General features: G+C 47.7%; 1 protein-coding gene across 1 annotated transcript; it reads left to right on the forward strand.

Moving 5' to 3' along the window:
- Nucleotides 1-1,837: 1,837 nt before the first annotated feature.
- Nucleotides 1,838-26,424, forward strand: LOC138785113 (dynein heavy chain-like; the record flags this gene model as incomplete). The annotated part of the gene is made up of 6 exons (XM_069960689.1): nt 1,838-2,203; nt 2,353-2,721; nt 21,392-21,617; nt 25,595-25,734; nt 26,078-26,131; nt 26,332-26,424. Coding segments are annotated over 6 exons (1,248 nt in total), but the record flags the coding sequence as incomplete, so codon positions are not given.
- Nucleotides 26,425-26,754: the final 330 nt, after the last annotated feature.

Below are 26,754 nucleotides of genomic sequence, written 5' to 3' on the forward strand. Positions count from 1 at the left end.
GAGAATAGAGGAGAAGAGTTTGCTGAGGGAGTCCGAACACAGTGTAGCAATGTACCCTGCCAGAACTTTAGAGAATACTTGTAGAGTGAAGAGTTTACTTGTACCCTTGTAGACTGTGTCTGACCACCTTGTGCCCTACAGTGTCAAGTGACCTGTCCTAATAGGGTGAAACAATCCCCAGCCATGGTTATCTGGGTGAGACTAAGTTTCCGGGGGTTTCCCAGTTACCTGCACCGCAAGATAGTATATGTAAACCTTTATTTGGTAGCTTTGTCCTATCCAGGCTAGATCCTCTCGTTCTTAGGATACTGCCCTGCACCTTTTAGACGTGAGTTAGGATGTTCCTAGACTCTGCATAGTGGATATAGTATAAGTAAATAAAGAACTGGTTGTCTCTAGCTGCATCCGTACACACTCATGTCTTAGACTAGACTACTCTTTGGTCCTGGACAAGGGTCCTGACATAAGCCAGGCCCTGGCTTGGCAACAGCAGGGACGTTTGGTCTGTGTTGCTTTCGCCCACTAGAATGTGACTAGAACTGCACTGTACTTCCTCCACCAAGTAATTAACTTCCTACAGGGGCAAAGTTATCTATCCTGTGAGTGGTGGGGATATGTGTGTGAGTATAAGAAAGAGAAAGAGATAGGTCAGAAGTAGAAAGCACCTCTTAAAGGTCAAAAGCAACACAGATCGTAACCCTTAGCTTCCTTCAGCCGTGCAATACATAGAAATACAAAATACTGACATCTAGTGGTGAAACTGCAAAGTACCCTTCATCACCACTTAAAATGGAGAAAGAAACCTTTGCGACAGGTGCAAAAGAGAAGAGAAAAGAACACCGGTAGTGGGACACCACACTATCCTTAAAGATTTATGGAGCGAGGAGCCCGTGCCGCCGCCGCCGCCATACTCCCTCCCTGATTTACTGTACAGCGATTCATCCAGTAATTCCAGGTGATTGAGTGCTCCGCCATACCGTGTGACCACTGCAGCAATGGAGAAGCTGAGGGAAGGCTAAATTAATGTAAGATGCCTGAACCATCCAAGGTTTCTGGCCCGGCAATCCTTCTCTCGTGCTGCAGATGTAGAACGGTTTCCGGGGACCTCGCTGAACTCCTGCTGCTGCCGCCATTCTTCTTTGTTATTAAATTGACACGACCAAAACCGAAGAATAAATAAATCGTCCAGCGTAGTCAGGAGCGCAGACCCAGCTGCAATCCATCCAGCTTAATATAGAGTACACGGTTATATACAACATACCTCCATATACAATACACCATTATATACAATACACCGTTATATACAATACACCTCTATATACAATACACCATTATATACAATACACCTCTATATACAATACACCATTATATACAATACACCATTATATACAATACACCTCTATATACTGTACAATACATCATTATATACAATATACCTCTATATACAATACACCTCTATATACAGTACACCTCTATATACAATACATCATTATATACAATACACCTCTATATACAGTACACCATTATATACTATACACCTCTATATACAATATACACCATTATATACAATACATCTCTATAAAAATACACCTCTATATACAATACACTTCTATATACAATACATCATTATATACAATACATCTCTATATACAATAACCATTATATACAGTACACCTCTATATACAATACACCTCTATATACAATACATCTCTATATACAATACATCTATATATACAATAACCATTATATACAGTACACTTCTATATACAATACACCTCTATATACAATACACCTCTATATACAATACATCTATATATACAATACACCATTATATACAATACACCATTATATACAATACACCTCTATATACTATACACCATTATATACAATACACCTCTATATACAGTACACCATTATATACAATACACCTCTATTTACAATACACCTCTATATACAATACATCTATATATACAATAACCATTATATACAATACACCTATATATATAATACATCTCTATATACAGTACACCTCCATATACAGTACACCTCTATATACAGTACACCTCTATATACAATACATCTATATATACAATACACCTATATATACAATACACCTCTATATACTATACACCATTATATACAATACACCTCTATATACAGTACACCTCTATATACAATACACCTCTATATACAATATACCGTTATATACAATACATCTCTATTTACAATACACCTCTATATACAATATACCATTATATACTATACACCTCCATATACAATACATCTCTATATACAATACACCTCTATATACAGTACACCTCTATATACAATACACCTCTATATACTATACACCATTATATACAATACACCTCTATATACAGTACACCTCTATATACAATACACCTCTATATACAGTACACCTCTATATACAGTACACCTCTATATACAATACACCTCTATATACAGTACACCTCTATATACTATACACCATTATATACAATACACCTCTATATACAGTACACCTCTATATACAATACACCTCTATATACAGTACACCTCTATATACAATACACCATTATATACAATACACCTCTATATACAATACACCATTATATACAATACACCTCTATATACACTACACCATTATATACAATACACCTCTATATACAGTACACCTCTATATACAATACACCATTATATACAATACACCATTATATACAATACACCTCTATCAGTGGCGTAGCTACCAGGGTCGCAGCGGTCGCCGCTGCGACCCGGCCCGCTACGAGGGGGGTCCCGCGAGGGCCCCCCCTTGCCACTGCACTGCTCCCCCCTTAAATTACTCTTGTGACCGCAAGCATTGATTTGCTTGCGGTCACAAGAGCGTGCTCGTCCGGGCCCCCAGCTGATGCGCGGCCGCCGGGGGTGTCCCATCCTATCCCCGGCAGCGCGGCGCATCAGTGAGCTGCTTGGGGCCCTGACTTCCGGCACAGGAAGCGCGCGTCAGAGACGCTTCCTGTGTCAGAAGTCCCATCCCCGGCGTACAGGGAGCTCACTGATGCGCCGCGCTGCCGGGGATAGGACGGGACACCCCCGGCAGCCACGTATCAGCCGGGGACAGCGCCTGAAGAAGAAGAGGATCGCCGGGGGAGCGGGTTGTCAGGTGAGTTTGTGTGTTTTGTTTTTTTTAAATACTGCTTAGCATAGAGGAAAGGGGGGGGGGGGCCATCTATAATGGGGGAAGAGAAGGGGGGCATCTATAATGGGGGGAAGAGAAGGGGGGCATCTATAATGGGGGGAAGAGAAGGGGGGCATCTATAATGGGGGGAGAAGAGGGCCATTCTTCAAGGGGGGGAGAGGGGGGCCATCTATAAGGGGAGGGGGTATCTATAAGTGGGGGGAGAGAAGAGGGGGCCATCTTCAAGGGGGGGGAGAGGGGGCCATCTATAAGGGGAGGGGGTATCTATAAGGGGGGGAGAAGAGGGGGCCATCTTCAAAGGGGGGGGAGAGGGGGCCATCTATAAGGGGAGGGGGTATCTATAAGGGGGGGAGAAGAGGGGCCATCTTCAAGGGGGGGGGGGGGGATTGGGGGCCATCTATTAAGGGGAGGGGGGAATCTATAATGGGGGGAGAGAGGGGGCATCTATAATGGGGTAGAGGGGGTCATCTATAAGGGGAAGGGGGGTGCAACATGCAGTGGGGGCCATCTATATATACTATAAGGGGGTCACATAGAGTCAGGGCTACCCACTAAATGAGGGTGTAAAGGGGACAGTACAGATGTGCAGTGTGTATAGAGATGGAGATGGTGTCAGTGTGAGGAGACTAATATGTCTGTCTGGCAGATTCTGTGGATTCGTGGCTCGGAGAAGTTCTCATAACGGCCCAGGGCAGATGGAGAAGATGAAAAGGAAAGAACTCCGATCAGAGAAGACGTCCCCTGTGAGTCACCTGATATAACTGCACTGTAATGTATATGGTGTATACAACCTGTGTGGAGCTGCGTCCACCTCTATATGACTGGATGAGGTGATAGTGATCTGTGTACAGTGGATCTTATTCAGTAGCAGAGGTGGTGTTAGTCAGTATGTGGCGGTGTTAGTCGGTATGTGGCGGTGTTAGTCGGTATGTGGCGGTAATATTGTTACTTGTTATCCGGTACTGTGTTTTATTGGTCTCAGTATACTGGTTTTGGTCAGTAACAATATGGTGGTGATGGTTGTGGTGTGGCGTTAATATTTGCCCCTTGTATACTTGTATTATTGGCAATATTGGTCTCAGTATACAGTAACAGTATGGCGGTAATATATATGGTGATAATATTTTCACTTCCTATATGCTGGTGTTATTGGTAATATCTGTCTTGGAGTGTGTGTGTATATATATATATATATATATATATATATACATACACATACACACACATACACCTACCAGTAGCATCACTTGGTCGTGAAAGGGGGGGGGCCCAAGTTGACCTCTCGCACCAGGGCCCAGGAGACATTAGCTACGCCCCTGGCCTCTATATACAGTACACCTCTATATACAGTACACCTCTATATACTGTACACCTCTATATACAATACACCTCTATATAGTATACACCTCTATATACAATACATCTATATATACAATACACCATTATATACTATACATCTCTATATACAATACACCTCTATATACAATACACCTCTATATACAATACACCATTATATACAATACACCATTATATACTATACATCTCTATATACAATACACCTCTATATACAATACACCATTATATACTATACATCTCTATATACAATACACCTCTATATACAATACACCTCTATATACAATACACCATTATATACAATACACCATTATATACTATACATCTCTATATACAATACACCTCTATATACAATACACCATTATATACTATACATCTCTATATACAATACACCTCTATATACAATACACCTCTATATACAATACACCATTATATACAATACACCATTATATACTATACATCTCTATATACAATACACCTCTATATAGTATACACATCTATATATAATACATCTATATATACAATACACCATTATATACTATACATCTCTATATACAATACATCTCTATATACAGTACACCATTATATACAATACACCATTATATACTGTACACCTCTATATACAATACACCTCTATATAGTATACACCTCTATATACAATACATCTATATATACAATACACCATTATATACAGTACACCTCTATATACAATACACCATTATATACAATACACCTCTATATACAATACACCATTATATACAATACACCTCTATATACAATACACCTCTATATACAATACACCTCTATATACAATACACCTCTATATACAATACACCATTATATACAATACACCTCTATATACAATACACCATTATATACAATACACCTCCACAGGGCCGATTCTGGGGTCTGTGCCGCCTGAGGCGAACCTCAGGCCGCCGCCCCCCTCACTGGCACTCGAACAACCCCCCCCCCCCAACCGCGCGCGCGGGCCCGCGGCAAGCCCACCACCAACATACACTACCGCCCCCACCTCCCTGGAACAGCCAGGGGCCGCGGCCGCCGGACCTCTTCAAGGCGGATCTGCCCCTTTAAAAGCAGGGGGCTCCGCTACCACTACCTGTTCTAACCAGTCCATTGAGCTTCCGGGACAGGTCACCTGATGCACGCCGGCCCCGTAAGCTCACAGCTCCAGCCCTGTGCGCCGCACCTCTCTATTCTCCTGCTCAGTGGCATACATGTAACAGCTGACCGCACAGGACCGCGGGAGAGGTGCGGCGCAAGGGCGCTGGACCGGTGAGCTTACGGGGCCGGCGTGCATCAGGTGACCTGTCCCGGAAGCTCAATGGACTGGTTTGAACAGCTAGTGGTAGCGGAGCCCCCTGCTTTTAAAGGGGCAGATCCGCCTTGAAGAGCTACGGCGGCCGCATCCCCTGGGTGTTCCAGGGAGGTGGGGGCAGTAGTGTATGTTCTGGAGGGGCCCGGCAGGCGGCCCTACAACTGATAATCTGGCCGGCCCAGTGCCGCCCCCTGCAGGACCGCAAAATCTGCCGCCTGAGGCGGAATACTCATTCCGCCTCATGGCAGAAGCGGGCCTGCACCTCCATATACAATATCCCTCTATATACAATACACCTCCATATACAATACACCTCCATATACAATACATCTCTATATACAATACCCCTCTATATACAATACACCTCCATATACAATACCCCTCTATATACAATATACCTCCATATACAGTACACCTCTATATACAATACACCTCTATATACAATACACCTCTTTATACAATACATCTCTATATACAGTACACCTCTATAGGCAGTAGAATACTGAAGAATACTTGAAAGTATAAAGATACTTGTGCCCGTGTTTTGACCTTTCTTGTCGCTGTACCACCTGTTGCCCTACAGTGTCAGGTGACCCATCCTATTAGGTTGACACAAGCCCCAGACCTTGTTACCTGAGTTGAGCAAGCTGGCCAAGTTTACCTGGTTATACCTGTGCTGCAAGATAGAGTACATAGGCTTGTAGCAACTTTGCTCTATCCGGATCAGTTCCTCTTGTTTCAGGATAATGTCCTGCCCTTTTAGAAGTGTGCACGGTGTGGGTTGGGGTGTTCTCTGACTTGTCCTCTCCTGAGTAGTTTAGCACTACATAGTTGGACCAAAGGTATTTTCTAAAAGAAAAGTCTCTCAGTCTCCCATGTGTGTCTGTCCACTCATTGGTGCGCAGATTATAACAAGCAATAACCCTTTGTTCACTACAGCTGTGCAATATACAAGTGCATATACAGATAATAGCGACATCTAGTGGTAAAACTTAAGTATCACTTCATTACCATGTTAACTTGTAGTACAGGCTTTTGCGAAGGGTGTGTAAAATAATAACACCCGTGGTGGGACACCACACTGATAATTCCCAATGACCCAGCATGTTAAGTCAAGGATAAGGAAGAGCTTCTACTCCAATACTTGAATATTCCATTTATGTTACAGTCTGTGGAAGATGGAGAAGATGCTGTGGGTTCTTATTACTGGGACTATTAATATTTATGACACAAAGACCAAGAAGATGACGGAGAACGGGGAGAATTTGTGTGGCAGAACCCCGTCCTTTTCTTTGGCGGCTTATTCCAGTGTTATGGATGGGATTGATGGTTTTGATAACTCTAGAAATATAAAGTCAATAGACTGCAATGGTTCTCGGCGCTGAGTATGGCGGCATATTACTTCTGCTCCATAAAGCTGTCACTTACCGGACACATCTATATTTAGGTCTCGGGGAAGGTCGTAGCCTCCACCCCCTCCCTCTGTATTACGGCCTCCACAATATGGTGATTGTTCTTTTCTGTGGGATCGGATCCGGTAGAACGATAAGAAATAACAATACAAGGACAATAACCCTTAAATAATATGAGGAGCGAGACCTCTGCGCCCAATAACTATCAGGTCTTGGCCAGTTTTATTACAGCAGGTAATAGCATTGTCCGTTCTCTGTCAGCATTGTCCGTTCTCTGTATTGAATATTTCTTCATAGGGAAAGATGGACAGAAAAGACAATAGGATTATATTGTTTCAGCAAACAGAAAGGTGAGGAACTTCTATTGTCTATGCACATAACACAGGAATCCTCATCCTGCAGTGGTGGACAATGGCCTGTATTGTTCTCTTCTCCCTGTGATGGTGGACAGTCACCTGTATTGTTCTCTTCTCCCTGTGATGGTGGACAGTCACCTGTATTGTTCTCTTCTCCCTGTGATGGTGGACAGTCACCTGTATTGTTCTCCTCTCCCTGTGATGGTAGACAATGGCCTGTATTGTTCTCCTTTCCCTGTGATGGTGGACAGTCACCTGTATTGTTCTCCTCTCCCTGTGATGGTGGACAGTCACCTGTATTGTTCTCCTCTCCCTGTGATGGTGGACAGTCACCTGTATTGTTCTCTTCTCTCTGTGATGGTGGACAGTCACCTGTATTGTTCTCTTCTCCCTGTGATGGTGGACAGTCACCTGTATTGTTCTCCTCTCCCTGTGATGGTGGACAGTCACCTGTATTGTTCTCTTCTCTCTGTGATGGTGGACAGTCACCTGTATTGTTCTCTTCTCCCTGTGATGGTGGACAGTCACCTGTATTGTTCTCCTCTCTCTGTGATGGTGGACAGTCACCTGTATTGTTCTCTTCTCCCTGTGAAGGTGGACAGTCACCTGTATTGTTCTCCTCTTCCTGTGATGGTGGACAGTCACCTGTATTGTTCTCCTCTTCCTGTGATGGTGGACAGTCACCTGTATTATTCTCTTCCCTCTGTGAAGGTGGACAGTCACCTGTATTGTTCTCTTCTCTCTGTGATGGTGGACAGTCACCTGTATTGTTCTCTTCTCTCTGTGATGGTGGACAGTCACCTGTATTGTTCTCTTCTCTCTGTGATGGTGGACAGTCACCTGTATTGTTCTCTTCTCTCTGTGATGGTGGACAGTCGCCTGTATTGTTCTCTTCTCTCTGTGATGGTGGACAGTCACCTGTATTGTTCTCCTCTCCCTGTGATGGTGGACAGTCACCTGTATTGTTCTCTTCTCCCTGTGATGGTGGACAGTCACCTGTATTGTTCTCCTCTCCCTGTGATGGTGGACAGTCACCTGTTTTGTTCTCCTCTCCCTGTGATGGTGGACAGTCACTTGTATTGTTCTCTTCTCCCTGTGATGGTGGACAGTCACCTTTATTGTTCTCCTCCCTCTGTGATGGTGGACAATGGCCTGTATTGTTCTCTTCTCCCTGTGATGGTGGACAGTCACCTGTATTGTTCTCCTCCCTCTGTGATGGTGGACAGTCACCTGTATTGTTCTCTTCTCCCTGAGATGGTGGACAGTCACCTGTATTGTTCTCCTCTCTCTGTGATGGTGGACAGTCACCTGTATTGTTCTCTTCTCCCTGAGATGGTGGACAGTCACCTGTATTGTTCTCCTCCCTCTGTGATGGTGGACAGTCACCTGTATTGTTCTCCTCTTCCTGTGATGGTGGACAGTCACCTGTATTGTTCTGTTCTCCCTGTGATGGTGGACAGTCACCTGTATTGTTCTCCTCTTCCTGTGATGGTGGACAGTCACCTGTATTGTTCTCCTCTCCCTGTGATGGTCAACAGTCACCTGTATTGTTCTCTTCTCCCTGTGATGGTGGACAGTCACCTGTATTGTTCTCATCTCCCTGCAGTGGTGGACAGTCACCTGTATTGTTCTGTTCTCCCTGTGATGGTGGACAGTCACCTGTATTGTTCTCCTCTTCCTGTGATGGTGGACAGTCACCTGTATTGTTCTCCTCTCCCTGTGATGGTCAACAGTCACCTGTATTGTTCTCTTCTCCCTGTGATGGTGGACAGTCACCTGTATTGTTCTCCTCTCCCTGTGATGGTGGACAGTTACCTGTATTGTTCTCCTCTCCCTGTGATGGTGGACAGTCGCCTGTATTGTTCTCCTCTCCCTGTGATGGTGGACAGTCGCCTGTATTGTTCTCCTCTCCCTGTGATGGTGGACAGTCGCCTGTATTGTTCTCCTCTCCCTGTGATGGTGGACAGTCGCCTGTATTGTTCTCCTCTCCCTGTGATGGTGGACAGTCACCTGTATTGTTCTCTTCTCTCTGTGATGGTGGACAGTCACCTGTATTGTTCTCCTCTCCCTGTGATGGCGGACAGTCACCTGTATTGTTCTCTTCTCCCTGTGATGGTGGACAGTCACCTGTATTGTTCTCTTCTCCCTGTGATGGTGGACAGTCACCTGTATTGTTCTCCTCTTCCTGGTGGATCATGAAAACAGGAGCCTTAGGGGCTCTGGGTTTAAATGATAAAAATGATATGAGTGTTTTCATATAATTGCAAGTTCATTGTTGTTGTGTTGTATGTTATGGTTTTAACTGTATGTTTCCTTTATGTATGCATTTTTTTGTGTGTTCACGCGGTCTTTTGTATCGTTACATATGGAGTTAATATGGTAACTATAGCAACGGCTTAAGCACACGCATAAAGCTGCGCCAGCCGTATGACGTAGATTATGTGAGCCAGTTGAAGCGCGCAGGCGCGAAACGTCGTTGCTCTTATCTGTGGAACGCACCGCTTGTTTGTACACTGCTCTGTCCCTGAAATAAAGCATCTGATTTTCGCTCTACTTTGGTGAGTTGCCGTTGTATCTCTACTTGTCTTCAGTTGTACAGTGGACTTTGGTCTTCAGCAACGAGCACCACCTGAGCGGCTATGTGCCACATGGAACGCTGGACTGTTGGAGTGTGTTGAATGTCGTAGTGCCTGCTTTCCTCCTTCTGCTTGTATATTAGTCACCTGTATTGTTCTCTTCTCTCTGTGATGGTGGACAGTCACCTGTATTGTTCTCTTCTCTCTGTGATGGTGGACAGTCACTTGTATTGTTCTCCTCTCCCTGTAATGGTGGACAGTCACCTGTATTGTTCTCCTCTCCCTGTGATGGTGGACAGTCACTTGTATTGTTCTCCTCTCCCTGTGATGGTGGACAGTCGCCTGTATTGTTCTCTTCTCCCTGTGATGGTGGACAGTCGCCTGTATTGTTCTCCTCTCTCTGTGATGGTGGACAGTCACCTGTATTGTTCTCCTCTCCCTGTGATGGTGGACAGTCACCTGTATTGTTCTCCTCTCCCTGTGATGGTGGACAGTCACCTGTATTGTTCTCATCTCCCTGTGATGGTGGACAGTCACCTGTATTGTTTCTCCTCTCCTGTGATGGTGGACAGTCACCTGTATTGTTCTCCTCTCCCTGTGATGGTGGACAGTCACCTGTATTGTTCTCTTCTCTCTGTGATGGTGGACAGTCACCTGTATTGTTCTCTTTTCCCTGTGATGGTGGACAGTCACCTGTATTGTTCTCCTCTCCCTGTGATGGTGGACAGTCACCTGTATTGTTCTCCTCTCCCTGTGATGGTGGACAGTCACCTGTATTGTTCTCCTCTCCCTGTGATGGTGGACAGTCACCTGTATTGTTCTCCACTCTCTGTGATGGTGGACAGTCACCTGTATTGTTCTCCTCTCCCTGTGATGGTGGACAGTCACTTGTATTGTTCTCTTCTCCCTGTGATGGTGGACAGTCACCTGTATTGTTCTCCTCTCCCTGTGATGGTGGACAGTCACCTGTATTGTTCTCCTCTCCCTGTGATGGTGGACAGTCACCTGTATTGTTCTCCTCTCCCTGTGATGGTGGACAGTCACCTGTATTGTTCTCTTCTCCCTGTGATGGTGGACAGTCACAAGTATTGTTCTCCTCTTCCTGTGATGGTGGACAGTCACCTGTATTGTTCTCTTCTCCCTGTGATGGTGGACAGTCACAAGTATTGTTCTCCTCTTCCTGTGATGGTGGACAGTCACCTGTATTGTTCTCCTCTTCCTGTGATGGTGGACAGTCACCTGTATTATTCTCTTCCCTCTGTGAAGGTGGACAGTCACCTGTATTGTTCTCCTCTCCCTGTGATGGTGGACAGTCACCTGTATTGTTCTCTTCTCTGTGATGGTGGACAGTCACCTGTATTGTCCTCTTCTCCCTGTGATGGTGGACAGTCACCTGTATTGTTCTCCTCTTCCTGTGATGGTGGACAGTCACCTGTATTGTTCTCCTCTCCCTGTGATGGTGGACAGTCACCTGTATTGTTCTCCTCTCCCTGTGATGGTGGACAGTCACCTGTATTGTTCTCCTCTCCCTGTGATGGTGGACAGTCGCCTGTATTGTTCTCCTCTCCCTGTGATGGTGGACAGTCGCCTGTATTGTTCTCCTCTCCCTGTGATGGTGGACAGTCACCTGTATTGTTCTCCTCTCCCTGTGATGGTGGACAGTCACCTGTATTGTTCTCCTCTCCCTGTGATGGTGGACAGTCACCTGAATTGTTCTCCTCTCCCTGTGATGGTGGATAGTCACCTGTATTGTTCTCTTCTCTCTGTGATGGTGGACAGTCACCTGTATTGTTCTCTTCTCTCTGTGATGGTGGACAGTCACCTGTTTTGTTCTCTTCTCTCTGTGATGGTGGACAGTCACCTGTATTGTTCTCTTCTCTCTGTGATGGTGGACAGTCACCTGTATTGTTCTCTTCTCTCTGTGATGGTGGACAGTCACCTGTATTGTTCTCCTCTCCCTGTGATGGTGGACAGTCACCTGTATTGTTCTCCTCTCCCTGTGATGGTGGACAGTCACCTGTATTGTTCTCTTCTCTCTGTGATGGTGGACAGTCACCTGTATTGTTCTCTTTTCCCTGTGATGGTGGACAGTCACCTGTATTGTTCTCCTCTCCCTGTGATTGTGGACAGTCACCTGTATTGTTCTCCTCTCCCTGTGATTGTGGACAGTCACCTGTATTGTTCTCTTCTCTCTGTGATGGTGGACAGTCACCTGTATTGTTCTCTTTTCCCTGTGATGGTGGACAGTCACCTGTATTGTTCTCTTCTCTCTGTGATGGTGGACAGTCACCTGTATTGTTCTCTTCTCTCTGTGATGGTGGACAGTCACCTGTATTGTTCTCCTCTTCCTGTGATGGTGGACAGTCACCTGTATTGTTCTCTTCTCTCTGTGATGGTGGACAGTCACCTGTATTGTTCTCCTCTCCCTGCAGTGGTGGACAGTCACCTGTATTGTTCTCTTCTCTCTGTGATGGTGGACAGTCACCTGTATTGTTCTCTTTTCCCTGTGATGGTGGACAGTCACCTGTATTGTTCTCTTCTCTCTGTGATGGTGGACAGTCACCTGTATTGTTCTCCTCTTCCTGTGATGGTGGACAGTCACCTGTATTGTTCTCTTCTCTCTGTGATGGTGGACAGTCACCTGTATTGTTCTCTTCTCTCTGTGATGGTGGACAGTCACCTGTATTGTTCTCCTCTTCCTGTGATGGTGGACAGTCACCTGTATTGTTCTCTTCTCTCTGTGATGGTGGACAGTCACCTGTATTGTTCTCTTCTCCCTGTGATGGTGGACAGTCACCTGTATTGTTCTCTTTTCCCTGTGATGGTGGACAGTCACCTGTATTGTTCTCCTCTCCCTGTGATTGTGGACAGTCACCTGTATTGTTCTCCTCTCCCTGTGATGGTGGACAGTCACCTGTATTGTTCTCCTCTCTCTGTGATGGTGGACAGTCACCTGTATTGTTCTCTTCTCTCTGTGATGGTGGACAGTCACCTGTATTGTTCTCTTCTCTCTGTGATGGTGGACAGTCACCTGTATTGTTCTCTTCTCTCTGTGATGGTGGACAGTCACCTGTATTGTTCTCTTTTCCCTGTGATGGTGGACAGTCACCTGTATTGTTCTCTTCTCTCTGTGATGGTGGACAGTCACCTGTATTGTTCTCTTCTCTCTGTGATGGTGGACAGTCACCTGTATTGTTCTCCTCTTCCTGTGATGGTGGACAGTCACCTGTATTGTTCTCTTCTCTCTGTGATGGTGGACAGTCACCTGTATTGTTCTCCTCTCCCTGCAGTGGTGGACAGTCACCTGTATTGTTCTCTTCTCTCTGTGATGGTGGACAGTCACCTGTATTGTTCTCTTTTCCCTGTGATGGTGGACAGTCACCTGTATTGTTCTCTTCTCTCTGTGATGGTGGACAGTCACCTGTATTGTTCTCCTCTTCCTGTGATGGTGGACAGTCACCTGTATTGTTCTCTTCTCTCTGTGATGGTGGACAGTCACCTGTATTGTTCTCTTCTCTCTGTGATGGTGGACAGTCACCTGTATTGTTCTCCTCTCCTGTGATGGGTGGAAAGGACAGTCCAAATGTATTGTTCTCCTCTCCCTGTGATGGTGGACAGTCACCTGTATTGTTCTCCTCTCCCTGTGATGGTGGACAGTCACCTGTATTGTTCTCTTCTCTCTGTGATGGTGGACAGTCACCTGTATTGTTCTCCTCTCCCTGTGATGGTGGACAGTCACCTGTATTGTTCTCCTCTCCCTGTGATGGTGGACAGTCACCTGTATTGTTCTCCTCTCCCTGTGATGGTGGACAGTCACCTGTATTGTTCTCCTCTCCCTGTGATGGTGGACAGTCGCCTGTATTATTCTCCACTCTCTGTGATGGTGGACAGTCACCTGTATTGTTCTCCTCTCCCTGTGATGGTGGACAGTCACCTGTATTGTTCTCTTCTCCCTGTGATGGTGGACAGTCACAAGTATTGTTCTCCTCTTCCTGTGATGGTGGACAGTCACCTGTATTGTTCTCTTCTCCCTGTGATGGTGGACAGTCACAAGTATTGTTCTCCTCTTCCTGTGATGGTGGACAGTCACCTGTATTGTTCTCCTCTTCCTGTGATGGTGGACAGTCACCTGTATTGTTCTCTTCTCCCTGTGATGGTGGACAGTCACCTGTATTATTCTCTTCCCTCTGTGAAGGTGGACAGTCACCTGTATTGTTCTCCTCTCCCTGTGATGGTGGACAGTCACCTGTATTGTTCTGTTCTCCCTGTGATGGTGGACAGTCACCTGTATTGTTCTCTTCTCTGTGATGGTGGACAGTCACCTGTATTGTCCTCTTCTCCCTGTGATGGTGGACAGTCACCTGTATTGTTCTCCTCTTCCTGTGATGGTGGACAGTCACCTGTATTGTTCTCCTCTCCCTGTGATGGTGGACAGTCACCTGTATTGTTCTCTTTTCCCTGTGATGGTGGACAGTCACCTGTATTATTCTCTTCCCTCTGTGAAGGTGGACAGTCACCTGTATTGTTCTACTCTCCCTGTGATGGTGGACAGTCACCTGTATTGTTCTCCTCTCCCTGTGATGGTGGACAGTCACCTGTATTGTTCTACTCTCCCTGTGATGGTGGACAGTCACCTGTATTGTTCTCCAGTCTTCCAGTACCTATCAGCTGCTGTATGTCCTGCAGGAAGTGGTGTATTCTCTCCAGTCTCACACAGTGCTCTCTGCTGCCACAAATGGTTACTGCTCCTTCTGTATTTATTGTCCAATGGAGATACCTCTTTCTCTTCTGCCTATCCCTATTCTTCTTTCTCTTTGCACACACTCTTCTCCACCACTCACAGGGGCTCTTACACACCCTTGAAGGAAGAAGTCACTTGGTGGGAGGAAGTTTAGTGTAAATTCCCTCCGATTCTCATGGGTGGAAGACATACACACAGTAGGCATCCCTGCTGTAGTTAACCCAGGGCCTGGCTCTGCCAGGACCCCTGTTCCGAACAGTCCAGCTGTGTAAGTGAGCCAAGACATACATGTATGAAGCAATGACAGACACTCCACTTCTTCAGTCTACCTACTCTTTCATTCTATGACACTACGAGGAGGAAAAGTCGGGGAATAACGTAGCTCATGCCGAGAACGTCTCTGAAAATTGCAGGGCAGTATCCTAGCTAAGGAGGAACTGACCCGGATAGAGCAAAGTTACCGTTAAGAAGGTCTAGGTATAATTTTGGACACCTAGCTTCGCACAGGTAACCACTACTGGGCCTTGTGTCACCCTAGAAGGACGGGTACCCCGACACTGTAGGGCAACAGGTGGTCAGACAACATAGTCTAAACACAGGCACAAGTATCTCTCAAGTATCTCTCAAGTGTACTTCTGTCTAAAGATCCGGCAGAGCACACAACTACATTGGGTTGGGGCTTCCTCGACAACCTCCTCTCCTCTTCTCTTCACTGCTCAACTCTAAGCTATACAAGTACCGCTACATCTACCTCTATTATATCAGCACTTACAAGTATCTCCAAGCACAGATTCGGTGAACACAAGTCTGTATCAAGAGAAGTTATTTACTGCCAAAGTGTCCTGTATTCCAAGAGACTGTTCAGTAAAGCCGCTATATTTATTCTACTGGGGCTCGGTCATCATTGCACCAGCACCTACACACCTCCACTACTCACCTTGGGTTATTTTCCCCTTTCTGTAGGTGGCCGTACCGATAGTGCCGGTGGGTCGTTTTTCCACTTAGGACCCCCCGTGACAAGAGCCCAAGGGACCCATGCAGTAGTACACCACACATAACCCAGTCCAGAGCTGAACTCACAATTCTGCTGTTTGAAAATTGTTTAAAAGTTTATTGTCAGACTCTTCTCTAGGAGCTTTGTGAGCTTTTATAATGATAATTCTTCTGAATAGTCAGAATGGAGAGCAGAGAGCATTGGTTTATAATACAGCCGATCGCCATGTGAGATGGCGCAGACACAGCTCCCGCGACATCAATGTGTACAAAGGAACTGTTGTCTGTGAGAATTATCAGCTATTAGAAAGGTGTCCCTGCCGTCCCCACCCGGGATATTAACAGAAACCTAGCATGGACACATACATAGGAGACAATGACCACAGTCATCTATATAGAAAGAACTGAGTAGGGAGTGGGGTGACTCCATCTCGGGCGTCTGCTCCGCTGGGAGGTTGTGTTAGTAGCTGTAGCTATAGGGCTTTGTTCCCGTATGACTCCGTTCTCTCCACAGCCATGCTATTGTATTGCTTATCCACATATAAAAATATATAGAAAAACATATGAATTCCATGTTGTACGTAGTTTACACTGCTGACTTAATAAGCAACTATACTGCAATATGAAATTCCACCTTACAAAATAACAAAATATCCCCCAATAAATAAATATAAATCTATATTACATTAATTATGTGCATCACATTAAAACAGAAATAAAATAATAATAATAAATAAAACTGATTTAAGCTTCATAGCATTAATAGCGATAGATGTGGCGATGACTGGAGATCTCTTCATTATCCCATTATTATAGTATTTGCAAACAACTGGGCCGACTAAGAGCTTCCGAGTGCATTAAGAAACAATGAGATGTCTTTTATTGCGGCAATAATTCCTCCCGTTTCTGGAGATTTATAGAACGTCCGCGCACAGAGACAAAACGGTTACAGTCGATAAAGGATTCTGTTCTTTAGTAAAAACTAAAACTAACACAATCAGCGATGATATAATATAAACTATAAACTAATCCCAGCAACATAGGAGACAATGAGACAGCAGAGGCAGCAGTGACAGAAGAGACAGCAGTGACAGCAGAGGCAGCAGAGGCAGCAGTGACAGAAAGTTGTAAGATTGCAGAGAGCAGCGTAGATATCCGAGGATACATAACCTTCTCCAGTGTCGGACTGGAGTGCCTTGGGCCCACCAGGGGAAATCATTCTTGGGGCCCACCCTTCAGCCACCACACTTATCTATGGTAACATTAATAAGGGTCCATTAACACGGTGTGATATGGGGCAGTGTAGGGTTGCAAATGATTGCTAATCAGCAGGGCAGGAAATATCCCCACACATATTACCGCCATACTATTACTGACCAGATCCTGTATACTGAGACTGATTTTACCAATAATACCATTATATAGGAGGGAAATATTATCATCATACATATTACCGCCATACTGTTACTGACCAAATCCTGTATACTGAGAGTGATATTACCAGTATATCAGAGGGAAATATTATCACCATACATATTACCGCCATACTGTTACTGACCAAATCCTGTATACCAATATTACCAATAATAGCAGTATACAAGGGGGAAATATTACCGCCACACCACAACCAATACCATCACTATATTGTTACTGACCAAATCCAGTATACTAAGACCAATAAAACACAGTACCGGATTACAAGCAACAAATACCACCACATACTGACTAACACCACCACTGCTACTGACTAACACCACCACATTACTGACTAACACCACCACATACTGACTAACACCACCACTGCTACTGAATAATCCACTGTACACAGATCACCATCACCTCATCCAGTCATATAGAGGTGGATGCAGCTGTACACAGGTTCTATACACCATATACATTACAGTGCAGTTATATCAGGTGACTCACAGGGGACGTCTTCTCTGATCAGAGTTCTTCCATTTTCATCTTCTTCTCCATCTGTCCTGGGCCATTATGAGAACTTCTATGAGCCACGAAGCCACAGAATCTGCTAGAGAAATATATTAGGCTCCTCACTCCGGCACCATCCTCATCTCTCTACACACTGCACATCTGTATTGGCCCCTTTACACCCTCATTTAGTCGGCAGCCCTGACACTATGTATGTATTAGAGATGAGCGAACCGGGTTCGGGTTCGAGTCCATCCGAACCCAAACTCTCGGCATTTGATTAGCGGGGGCTGCTGAACTTGGATAAAGCTCTAAGGTTGCCTGGAAAACATGGATACAGCCAATGACTATATCCATGTTTTCCACATAGCCTTAGGGCTTTATCCAACTTCAGCAGCCACTGCTACGTTTGGGTTCGGATGGACTCCAGCTGCTCCAGGGTCGCTCATCTCTAGTATATATATATAATATCCCTTACAGTATATGGTCCCCTCTGTGTTGTCCCCATTATAGATGGCCTCCCCTGTGTTGTCCCCCTTATAAATGGCACCCCATATTGTCCATCCCCCATATAGGTACCCCCTTATGTTGTCCATCCCCATATATATAGCCCCCTCTTGTTGTCCTTCTTCAATATAGATATCCCCCTTATGTTGTCCATTCCCCCATATAGCCCCCTCATGTTGTCCATCCCCTATAGCCCCCCTCATGTTGTCCATCTCCCCCATAGCCAGCCCCCCCCATGTTGTCCATCTCCCCCATAGCCAGCCCCCCCATGTTGTCCATCTCCCCCATAGCCAGCCCCCTCATGTTGTCCATCTCCCCCATAGCCAGCCCCCCCATGTTGTCCATCTCCCCCATAGCCAGCCCCCCCCATGTTGTCCATCTCCCCCATAGCCAGCCCCCCCATGTTGTCCATCTCCCCCATAACCAGCCCCCCCCCATGTTGTCCATCTCCCCCATAGCCAGCCCCCCCATGTTGTCCATCCCCTATAGCCCCCCTCATGTTGTCCATCTCCCCATAGCCAGCCCCCCCATGTTGTCCATCTCCCCCATAGCCAGCCCCCCCCATGTTGTCCATCTCCCCCATAGCCAGCCCCCCCCATGTTGTCCATCTCCCCCATAGCCAGCCCCCCCCATGTTGTCCATCTCCCCTATAGCCCCCCCATGTTGTCCATCTCCCCCATAGCCAGCCCCCCCCATGTTGTCCATCTCCCCCATAGCCAGCCCCCCCATGTTGTCCATCTCCCCCATAGCCAGCCCCCCCATGTTGTCCATCTCCCCCATAGCCAGCCCCCCCCCCCCATGTTGTCCATCTCCCCCATAGCCAGCCCCCCCCATGTTGTCCATCTCCCCCATAGCCAGCCCCCCCCCATGTTGTCCATCTCCCCCCATAGCCAGCCCCCCCATGTTGTCCATCTCCCCCATAGCCAGCCCCCCCCATGTTGTCCATCCCCTATAGCCCCCCTCATGTTGTCCATCTCCCCCATAGCCAGCCCCCCCATGTTGTCCATCTCCCCCATAGCCAGCCCCCCCCCATGTTGTCCATCTCCCCCATAGCCAGCCCCCCCCCCATGTTGTCCATCTCCCCCATAGCCAGCCCCCCCCCATGTTGTCCATCTCCCCCATAGCCAGCCCCCCCATGTTGTCCATCTCCCCCATAGCCAGCCCCCCCATGTTGTCCATCTCCCCATAGCCAGCCCCCCCCCATGTTGTCCATCTCCCCATAGCCAGCCCCCCCCCATGTTGTCCATCTCCCCTATAGCCCCCCCCCATGTTGTTCATCTCCCCCATAGCCAGCCCCCCCATGTTGTCCATCTCCCCCATAGCCAGCCCCCCCCCCATGTTGTCCATCTCCCCCATAGCCAGCCCCCCCATGTTGTCCATCTCCCCCATAGCCAGCCCCCCCCATGTTGTCCATCTCCCCCATAGCCCCCCTCATGTTGTCCATCTCCCCCATAGCCCCCCTCATGTTGTCCATCTCCCCCCTTAGCCCCCCTCATGTTGTCCATCTCCCCCATAGCCAGCCCCCCCATGTTGTCCATCTCCCCCATAGCCAGCCCCCCCCCATGTTGTCCATCTCCCCCATAGCCAGCCCCCCCCCCATGTTGTCCATCTCCCCCATAGCCAGCCCCCCCCCATGTTGTCCATCTCCCCCATAAGCCAGCCCCCCCATGTTGTCCATCTCCCCCATAGCCAGCCCCCCCATGTTGTCCATCTCCCCTATAGCCAGCCCCCCCCATGTTGTCCATCTCCCCTATAGCCAGCCCCCCCATGTTGTCCATCTCCCCTATAGCCCCCCCCATGTTGTTCATCTCCCCTATAGCCCCCCTCATGTTGTCCATCTCCCCCATAGCCAGCCCCCCCATGTTGTCCATCTCCCCCATAGCCAGCCCCCCCCATGTTGTCCATCTCCCCCATAGCCAGCCCCCCCCCCCATGTTGTCCATCTCCCCCATAGCCAGCCCCCCCCATGTTGTCCATCTCCCCTATAGCCCCCCCCATGTTGTTCATCTCCCCTATAGCCCCCCCCATGTTGTCCATCTCCCCTATAGCCCCCCCCATGTTGTTCATCTCCCCCATAGCCCCCCCCCCATGTTGTCCATCTCCCCCATAGCCAGCCCCCCCATGTTGTCCATCTCCCCCATAGCCAGCCCCCCCATGTTGTCCATCTCCCCCATAGCCAGCCCCCCCCCATGTTGTCCATCTCCCCCCTATGAAAAAAAAACAAAACCCAACTCACCTGTCACCACGCTCCCCCGTCGGTCGCGGGCCTCTTCTCCTCTCTTCCCGGACAGATGAGCAGCTCCTGGTACCGGGCAGCACCATCACCACTGAGCTCGCGCGCGCGCCGCAGCGGCTGGGACTTCCGGTATGCGCTACGTGAACCGGAAGTCCCAGCTGCCGGACCGCGCACAGAGCTCAGTGGTGATGACGCTGCCAGGAAAAGCAGCTGTTTATCTGTCCGGGCGGCGGCAGCACCGGCACGCTTGTGATCGCAAGCAAGGTGCTGCTTGCGGTCACAACCGTGATTGACAGGGCGGGAAGCCTATGGCTTCTTGCCCTGTCATTGGGAACACTGCTTGATTTAACTGGAAGCGATCGTTGCGATCGCTTGCAGTTAAAAGGGAAGGTGCGGGCCGGCAATCGGAGGCTGAGTGGGCCGCCCAGGAGCACGGGGGGCCCCTGCTGCGTGTTCCCTGACTGGGGAGCAGGGCCTACTCCTGCTTGGGGCCCACCGGGGGTTTCCCCGGTCCCCCGGTGGCCCAGTCCGACCCTGACCTTCTCACCGACCCTGACCTTCTTTATATTACTACTCAGATCGTTCTGCAAGTTCTCACTAACTCACAGAAGTCATCAGAAAGTGCAGCAAACCATTGCTCCTGGGAACATGCAGAAAAGCAGAGACGGTAACGCTCATTCCTCACTTCCGCATTCGCCGTCTCTTCCTTCATTGGCGCTGAGTTCGCTATTGCCGTATTTGGTTTATCCAGAACTGGTGTCACACAATTTGGGACAGACTGAATCATGTTACACTCGGAACCCTGCTCAAGGACGCTGAACCTCCACCCCTAGACGCCCTACCAGCACGTCTATCCCTGCCTAAGCCAAATGTCCTCCAAACACATCACATTATCAAAATCTTACTAAATGGAGAGAACTCAACTGGATGGAACGCCTTCTCGCCTCCAGAGTCACCACTAAGCATAAGCTCTACAGGTATGTTGACCATCTAGAACTTTCCCAGGGACCCCCCCCCCCCTTATTCCTCCTGTCATGGGAAATAGACTTACAAAGATAATTTACAGAGAGAGAGAGCTACGATACTGACTATTTCTCATGGCTTCTCCAAGTGTGTTAAGATTCAAGAAAACCACTATAAGTAGCTAACTAGGTGGTATAAAACACCAGAACACTTATATCGCATGGGCCTCATTTGGTGGTCATGCCCGGATATCGCCCCCTTTTGGTCCCAGTTTGAGGGTGAAGTAAACAAAGTATGGGTTTCTCAGACTAAGTTAAATATGGATTTGCTCGCCCTGGGCCTTCCCAGTTCGGCTTTTCCTCTCCATAAAAATTCGCTGCAGGCACATTTACTATCGGCAGCAAAACTTCTGATCCTATTGCACTTGCAGAGCCAGGTGGCCCCGTCGCGACAATGGGTGGACAAGGTTACCCCAATTTGTCGCTTAGAGGAGCTGACAAGTATACTAAGCCATACGAGAACCAAGTTTCAGAAAACTCGGGCTCCATGACTCATAGGGCTTCTATTCTGACACAACCATGAAATACTAGCTGCCCCCCCTTTTTCCGCTCCCCCCCCCCCCTTGTGGCACACACTGGGTTAGCGAGAATAATTGTCTGTTTTTACAATTGAAAGAAGCTTTATTGTTATTGTTACTGGATGTCAATCTGTTTAGCTGTTGACCATGCTACACATCGCCTTTGGGCATGCTCATCCTAGATTGTTTTGCAAATTGTCTAAGCATATAATGAGGGACGTTGTATGTAAACTCCGCTGTGCAGCTCTTAATGACTTGCGATCAAAATTGCACCAGACTTAAAGGTCTGTCTTCATTCGGGACTGGCCTTTCCAGGACTTGGGTCCTTCCCAACAGAGGTGGACAGCAGCTGTTATAGTGTTATCCGTCATTTTATGTTACTTGGCTTGTTTGACACCTACTCAATATTTTTGTCTTATGTCTTATTTTTGACTTATGTATATGTAAAAGTTCCACCCTTTTGCTGTGAATAATCTGGGAGAGTGATGCAGATGTAGATTACTGCAATGCACACTCACTTTGTGCTGGGACACTACACACTCACTTTGTGCTGGGACACTACACACTCACTTTGTGCTGGGACACTACACACTCCCCTTGTGCTGGGACACTACACACTCACTTTGTGCTGGGACACTACAAACTCACCTTGTGCTGGGACACAACACACTTACCTTGTGCTGGGACACTACACACTCCCCTTGTGCTGGGACACTACACACTCCCCTTGTGCTGGGACACTACACACTTACCTTGTGCTGGGACACTACACACTCCCCTTGTGTTTAGTTGTCCCGGCTATGTGTCTCCTCCTTAGTTGTCCCGGCTATGTGTTTTCTCCTTAGTTGTCCCGGCTGTGTGTCTCCTCCTTAGTTGTCCCGGCTGGGGGTCTCCTTCTTAGTTGTCCCGGCTGTGTGTCTCCTCCTTAGTTGTCCCGGCTGTGGGTCTCCTCCTTAGTTGTCCCGGCTGGGGGTCTCCTCCTTAGTTGTCCCAGCTGTGTGTTTCCTTCTTAGTTGTCCCTGCTGGGGGTCTCCTCCTTAGTTGTCCCGGCTGTGGGTTTCCTCCTTAGTTGTCCCGGCTGTGTGTTTCCTCCTTAGTTGTCCCGGCTGTGGGCTTCCTCCTTAGTTGTCCCGGCTGTGTGTTTTCTTCTTAGTTGTCCCGGCTGTGTGTTTCCTCCTTAGTTGTCCCGGCTGTGGGTTTCCTCCTTAGTTGTCCCGGCTGTGTGTTTTCTTCTTAGTTGTCCCGGCTGTGTGTTTCCTCCTTAGTTGTCCCGGCTGTGGGTTTCCTCCTTAGTTGTCCCGGCTGGGGGTTTCCTCCTTAGTTGCCCTGTGTGTTTCCTCCTTAGTTGTCCTGGCTGTGGGTTTCTCCTTAGTTTTCCCGGCTGTGGGTTTCCTCCTTAGTTGTTCCGGCTGTGTTTTTCCTCCTTAGTTGTCCCGGCTATGTGTATCCTTCTTAGTTTTCCCGGCTGTGGGTTTCCTCCTTAGTTGTCAAGGATGTGTGTTTCCTCCTTAGTTGTCCCGGCTGTGTGTTTCCTCCTTAGTTGTCCCGGCTGTGTGTTTCCTCCTTAGTGTCCCAGCTGTGTTTCCTCCTTAGTTGTCCCAGCTGTGGGTTTCCTCCTTAGTTGTCCCGGCTGTGGGTTTCCTCCTTCGTTGTCCCGGCTGTGTGTTTCCTCCTTAGTTGTCCCGGCTGTGGGTTTCCTCCTTAGTTGTCCCGGCTGTGGGTCTCCTATTTAGTTGTCCCGGCTGTGTGTTTCCTCCTTAGTTGTCCCAGCTGTGGGTTTCCTCCTTAATTGTCCCGGCTGTGGGTTTCCTTCTTAGTTGTCCCGGCTGTGGGTTTCCTCCTTAGTTGTCCCGGCTGGGGCTTTCCTCCTTAGTTGTCCCGGCTGTGGGTTTCCTCCTTAGTTGTCCCGGCTGGGGGTTTCCTCCTTAGTTGTGCTGGCTGGGGGTCTCCTCCTTAGTTGTCCCGGCTATGTGTATCCTCCTTAGTTGTCCCGGCTATGTGTATTCTCCTTAGTTGTCCCGGCTGTGGGTTTCCTCCTTAGTTGTCCCGGCTGTGGGTTTCCTGCTTAGTTTTCCCGGCTGTGGGTTCCCTCCTTAGTTTTCCCGGCTGTGGGTTTCCTCCTTAGTTGTCCCGGCTGTGGGTTTCCTCCTTAGTTGTCCCGGCTGGGGGTTTCCTCCTTAGTTGTCCTGGCTGTGGGTTTCCTCCTTAGTTGTCCCGGCTGTGGGTTTCCTCCTTAGTTGTCCTGGCTGGGGGTCTCCTCCTTAGTTGTCCCGGCTATGTGTATCCTCCTTAGTTGTCCCGGCTATGTGTATTCTCCTTAGTTGTCCCGGCTGGGGGTTTCCTCCTTAGTTGTCCCGGCTGGGGGTTTCCTGCTTAGTTTTCCCGGCTGTGTGTTTCCTCCTTAGTTGTCCCGGCTGTGGGTTTCCTCCTTAGTTGTCCCGGCTGTGGGTTTCCTCCTTAGATGTCCCGGCTGTGTGTTTCCTCCTTAGTTGTCCCGGCTGTGTGTCTCCTCCTTAGTTGTCCCGGCTGTGTGTCTCCTCCTTAGTTGTCCTGGCTGTGGGTTTGCTCATTAGTTGTCCCAGCTGTGGGTTTTCTCCTTAGTTGTCCTGGCTGTGAGTCTCCTCCTTAGTTGTCCCTGCTGTGTGTCTCCTCCTTAGTTGTCCTGGCTGGGTTTTCCTCCTTAGTTGTCCCGGCTGTGTGTCTGCTCCTTATTTGTCCTGGCTGTGGGTTTCCTCCTTAGTTGTCCTGGTTGTGGGTTTGCTCATTAGTTGTCCCGGCTGTGGGTTTCCTCCTTAGTTGTCCCGGCTGTGTGTCTCCTCCTTAGTTGTCCCGGCTGGGGGGTTTCCTCCTTAGTTGTCCCGGCTGTGGGTTTTCTCCTTAGTTGTCCCGGTTGTGTGTTTCCTCCTTAGTTGTCCTGGCTGTTTCGGGTCATTGTCAGCTGAAAGACCCGGCCACCACCATATTCTCTGCTTATACTGAGGGAAAGAAGTTGTTGTTGCACCCCCATGCTCAGGGGCGGATTAACTTTACCATAGGCCTTGGGCTGTTCACCAAGCCAGGGCCCCACCACCCTACTGTAACTATGGCAGCACTAGTGTAGTGTCCATAGTACAGCCTAGATACTGTCATGATATGTTTTTTGTGGGTTTTTTTTTACTTTTCCCTTTTTTTTTACTTTCCCACCTTGGGAATTTCCCAGTCTGATTGCCTGATGCCAGTCATAATACACCGTAGTGCTGATGTCAGCTGCCATGTGTTATGCCTGACATAGCCATAGCTGATCAGCTTTAGGGCAGAGTCTCATTGGCCTCCCTAGCTGTGACACTGGAGACCCCTGGTTGTTATAGCTACCATCACTTTACAGAGCCCCGATGGTGAACAGTGGGAGAATTCTCCCTCTGTTCTCCCCTATAGATTGCACTGACCACAGCATCCATAGTGGTTGGAGCGCCTTCTACACTCGGATCTCAGCAGGTAACCTTATACATGCTACAACGTTTCATCTTAGGCCGTACCGGCACATCCATATGTGGGAATGGGAAATGGACGTGCCGGTAAGTGATTATGCAGGAAGGGATTAAGGCACGCGCCTCTTAATTTGCTAAATTCAATGGCAGTGGGAGTTTACTATAGCTCGGGGTGTTAGATGTTGGTCTTAGTAAATCCCCCCCCCCTATATTTTTTAGTGTATACATTCCAAAAACAATAGTAAATCTAATGATAAATCTGCACCAACACGTTCCATTTGCCTCCATGATTGCTGGTCTGATTATATGGTCAGGGCTGAGTACTTACCATGGTAGAAGGCAGCGCTTTGTCCTCCCCTCCCCATCTCCGTAGCCTCTAATGACGGGTGATGAGTTACTCATTATACATTCTCCCGTTTTTATTCTAAAGGAGGCGAATCATCCCGACTCACGGAGACCCAATCAGTTCTACCATCTTGAATATGTGAGTCAGTATCTAAAAATTATCATTTTGGTTTATTCTTTGAAGTGCTGAATAACACTATTTTCTTCAGCTCCTAAAATTTGATGAACCAGCGCTATTATTCTTCATCATAAATAGACATAAACCTTCAACAAACCTTTCACAATAATAGTACAAGGCAATGTGAGAAATCTTAGATCACAGACATCCCCTTCCTCCAGAATGACAGAAAGTTCATCTTGAGACGGATCAGGTCACTGAAGCATAAGGTTATAGCTGCCCATGAAAGTCTATGGAGCAGGAAGGTGGAGTAACAGCAGAAGGACACAGGGAGAGACTCCATCAACTTGTACTATTGTATCTCACCACAATTCTGGATTCTCTGCTCTATGACGTCCTCTATGCAGCTGATACTCCTATGGGCATACTACACAGACACAGTGAAGCAGGAGCTTCTCTCCTGTGTGCGGTGTATGGGAGACATTACCATAACTAGCTTTTACCCACTAGCTCAGGGGCAAATAATCGCAAACAATGTCCGTTATTAGTAATCGTGATCATTAATAATAACCGTTATTTGTCCTTATTTTTACATTGTGAGAACATGAATAATAAAGACACATGGCTGTCAAATTCAATCAAGG

This window comes from Dendropsophus ebraccatus, chromosome 3, assembly GCF_027789765.1.
Source record: "Dendropsophus ebraccatus isolate aDenEbr1 chromosome 3, aDenEbr1.pat, whole genome shotgun sequence".
Lineage (NCBI taxonomy): Eukaryota > Metazoa > Chordata > Amphibia > Anura > Hylidae > Dendropsophus > Dendropsophus ebraccatus.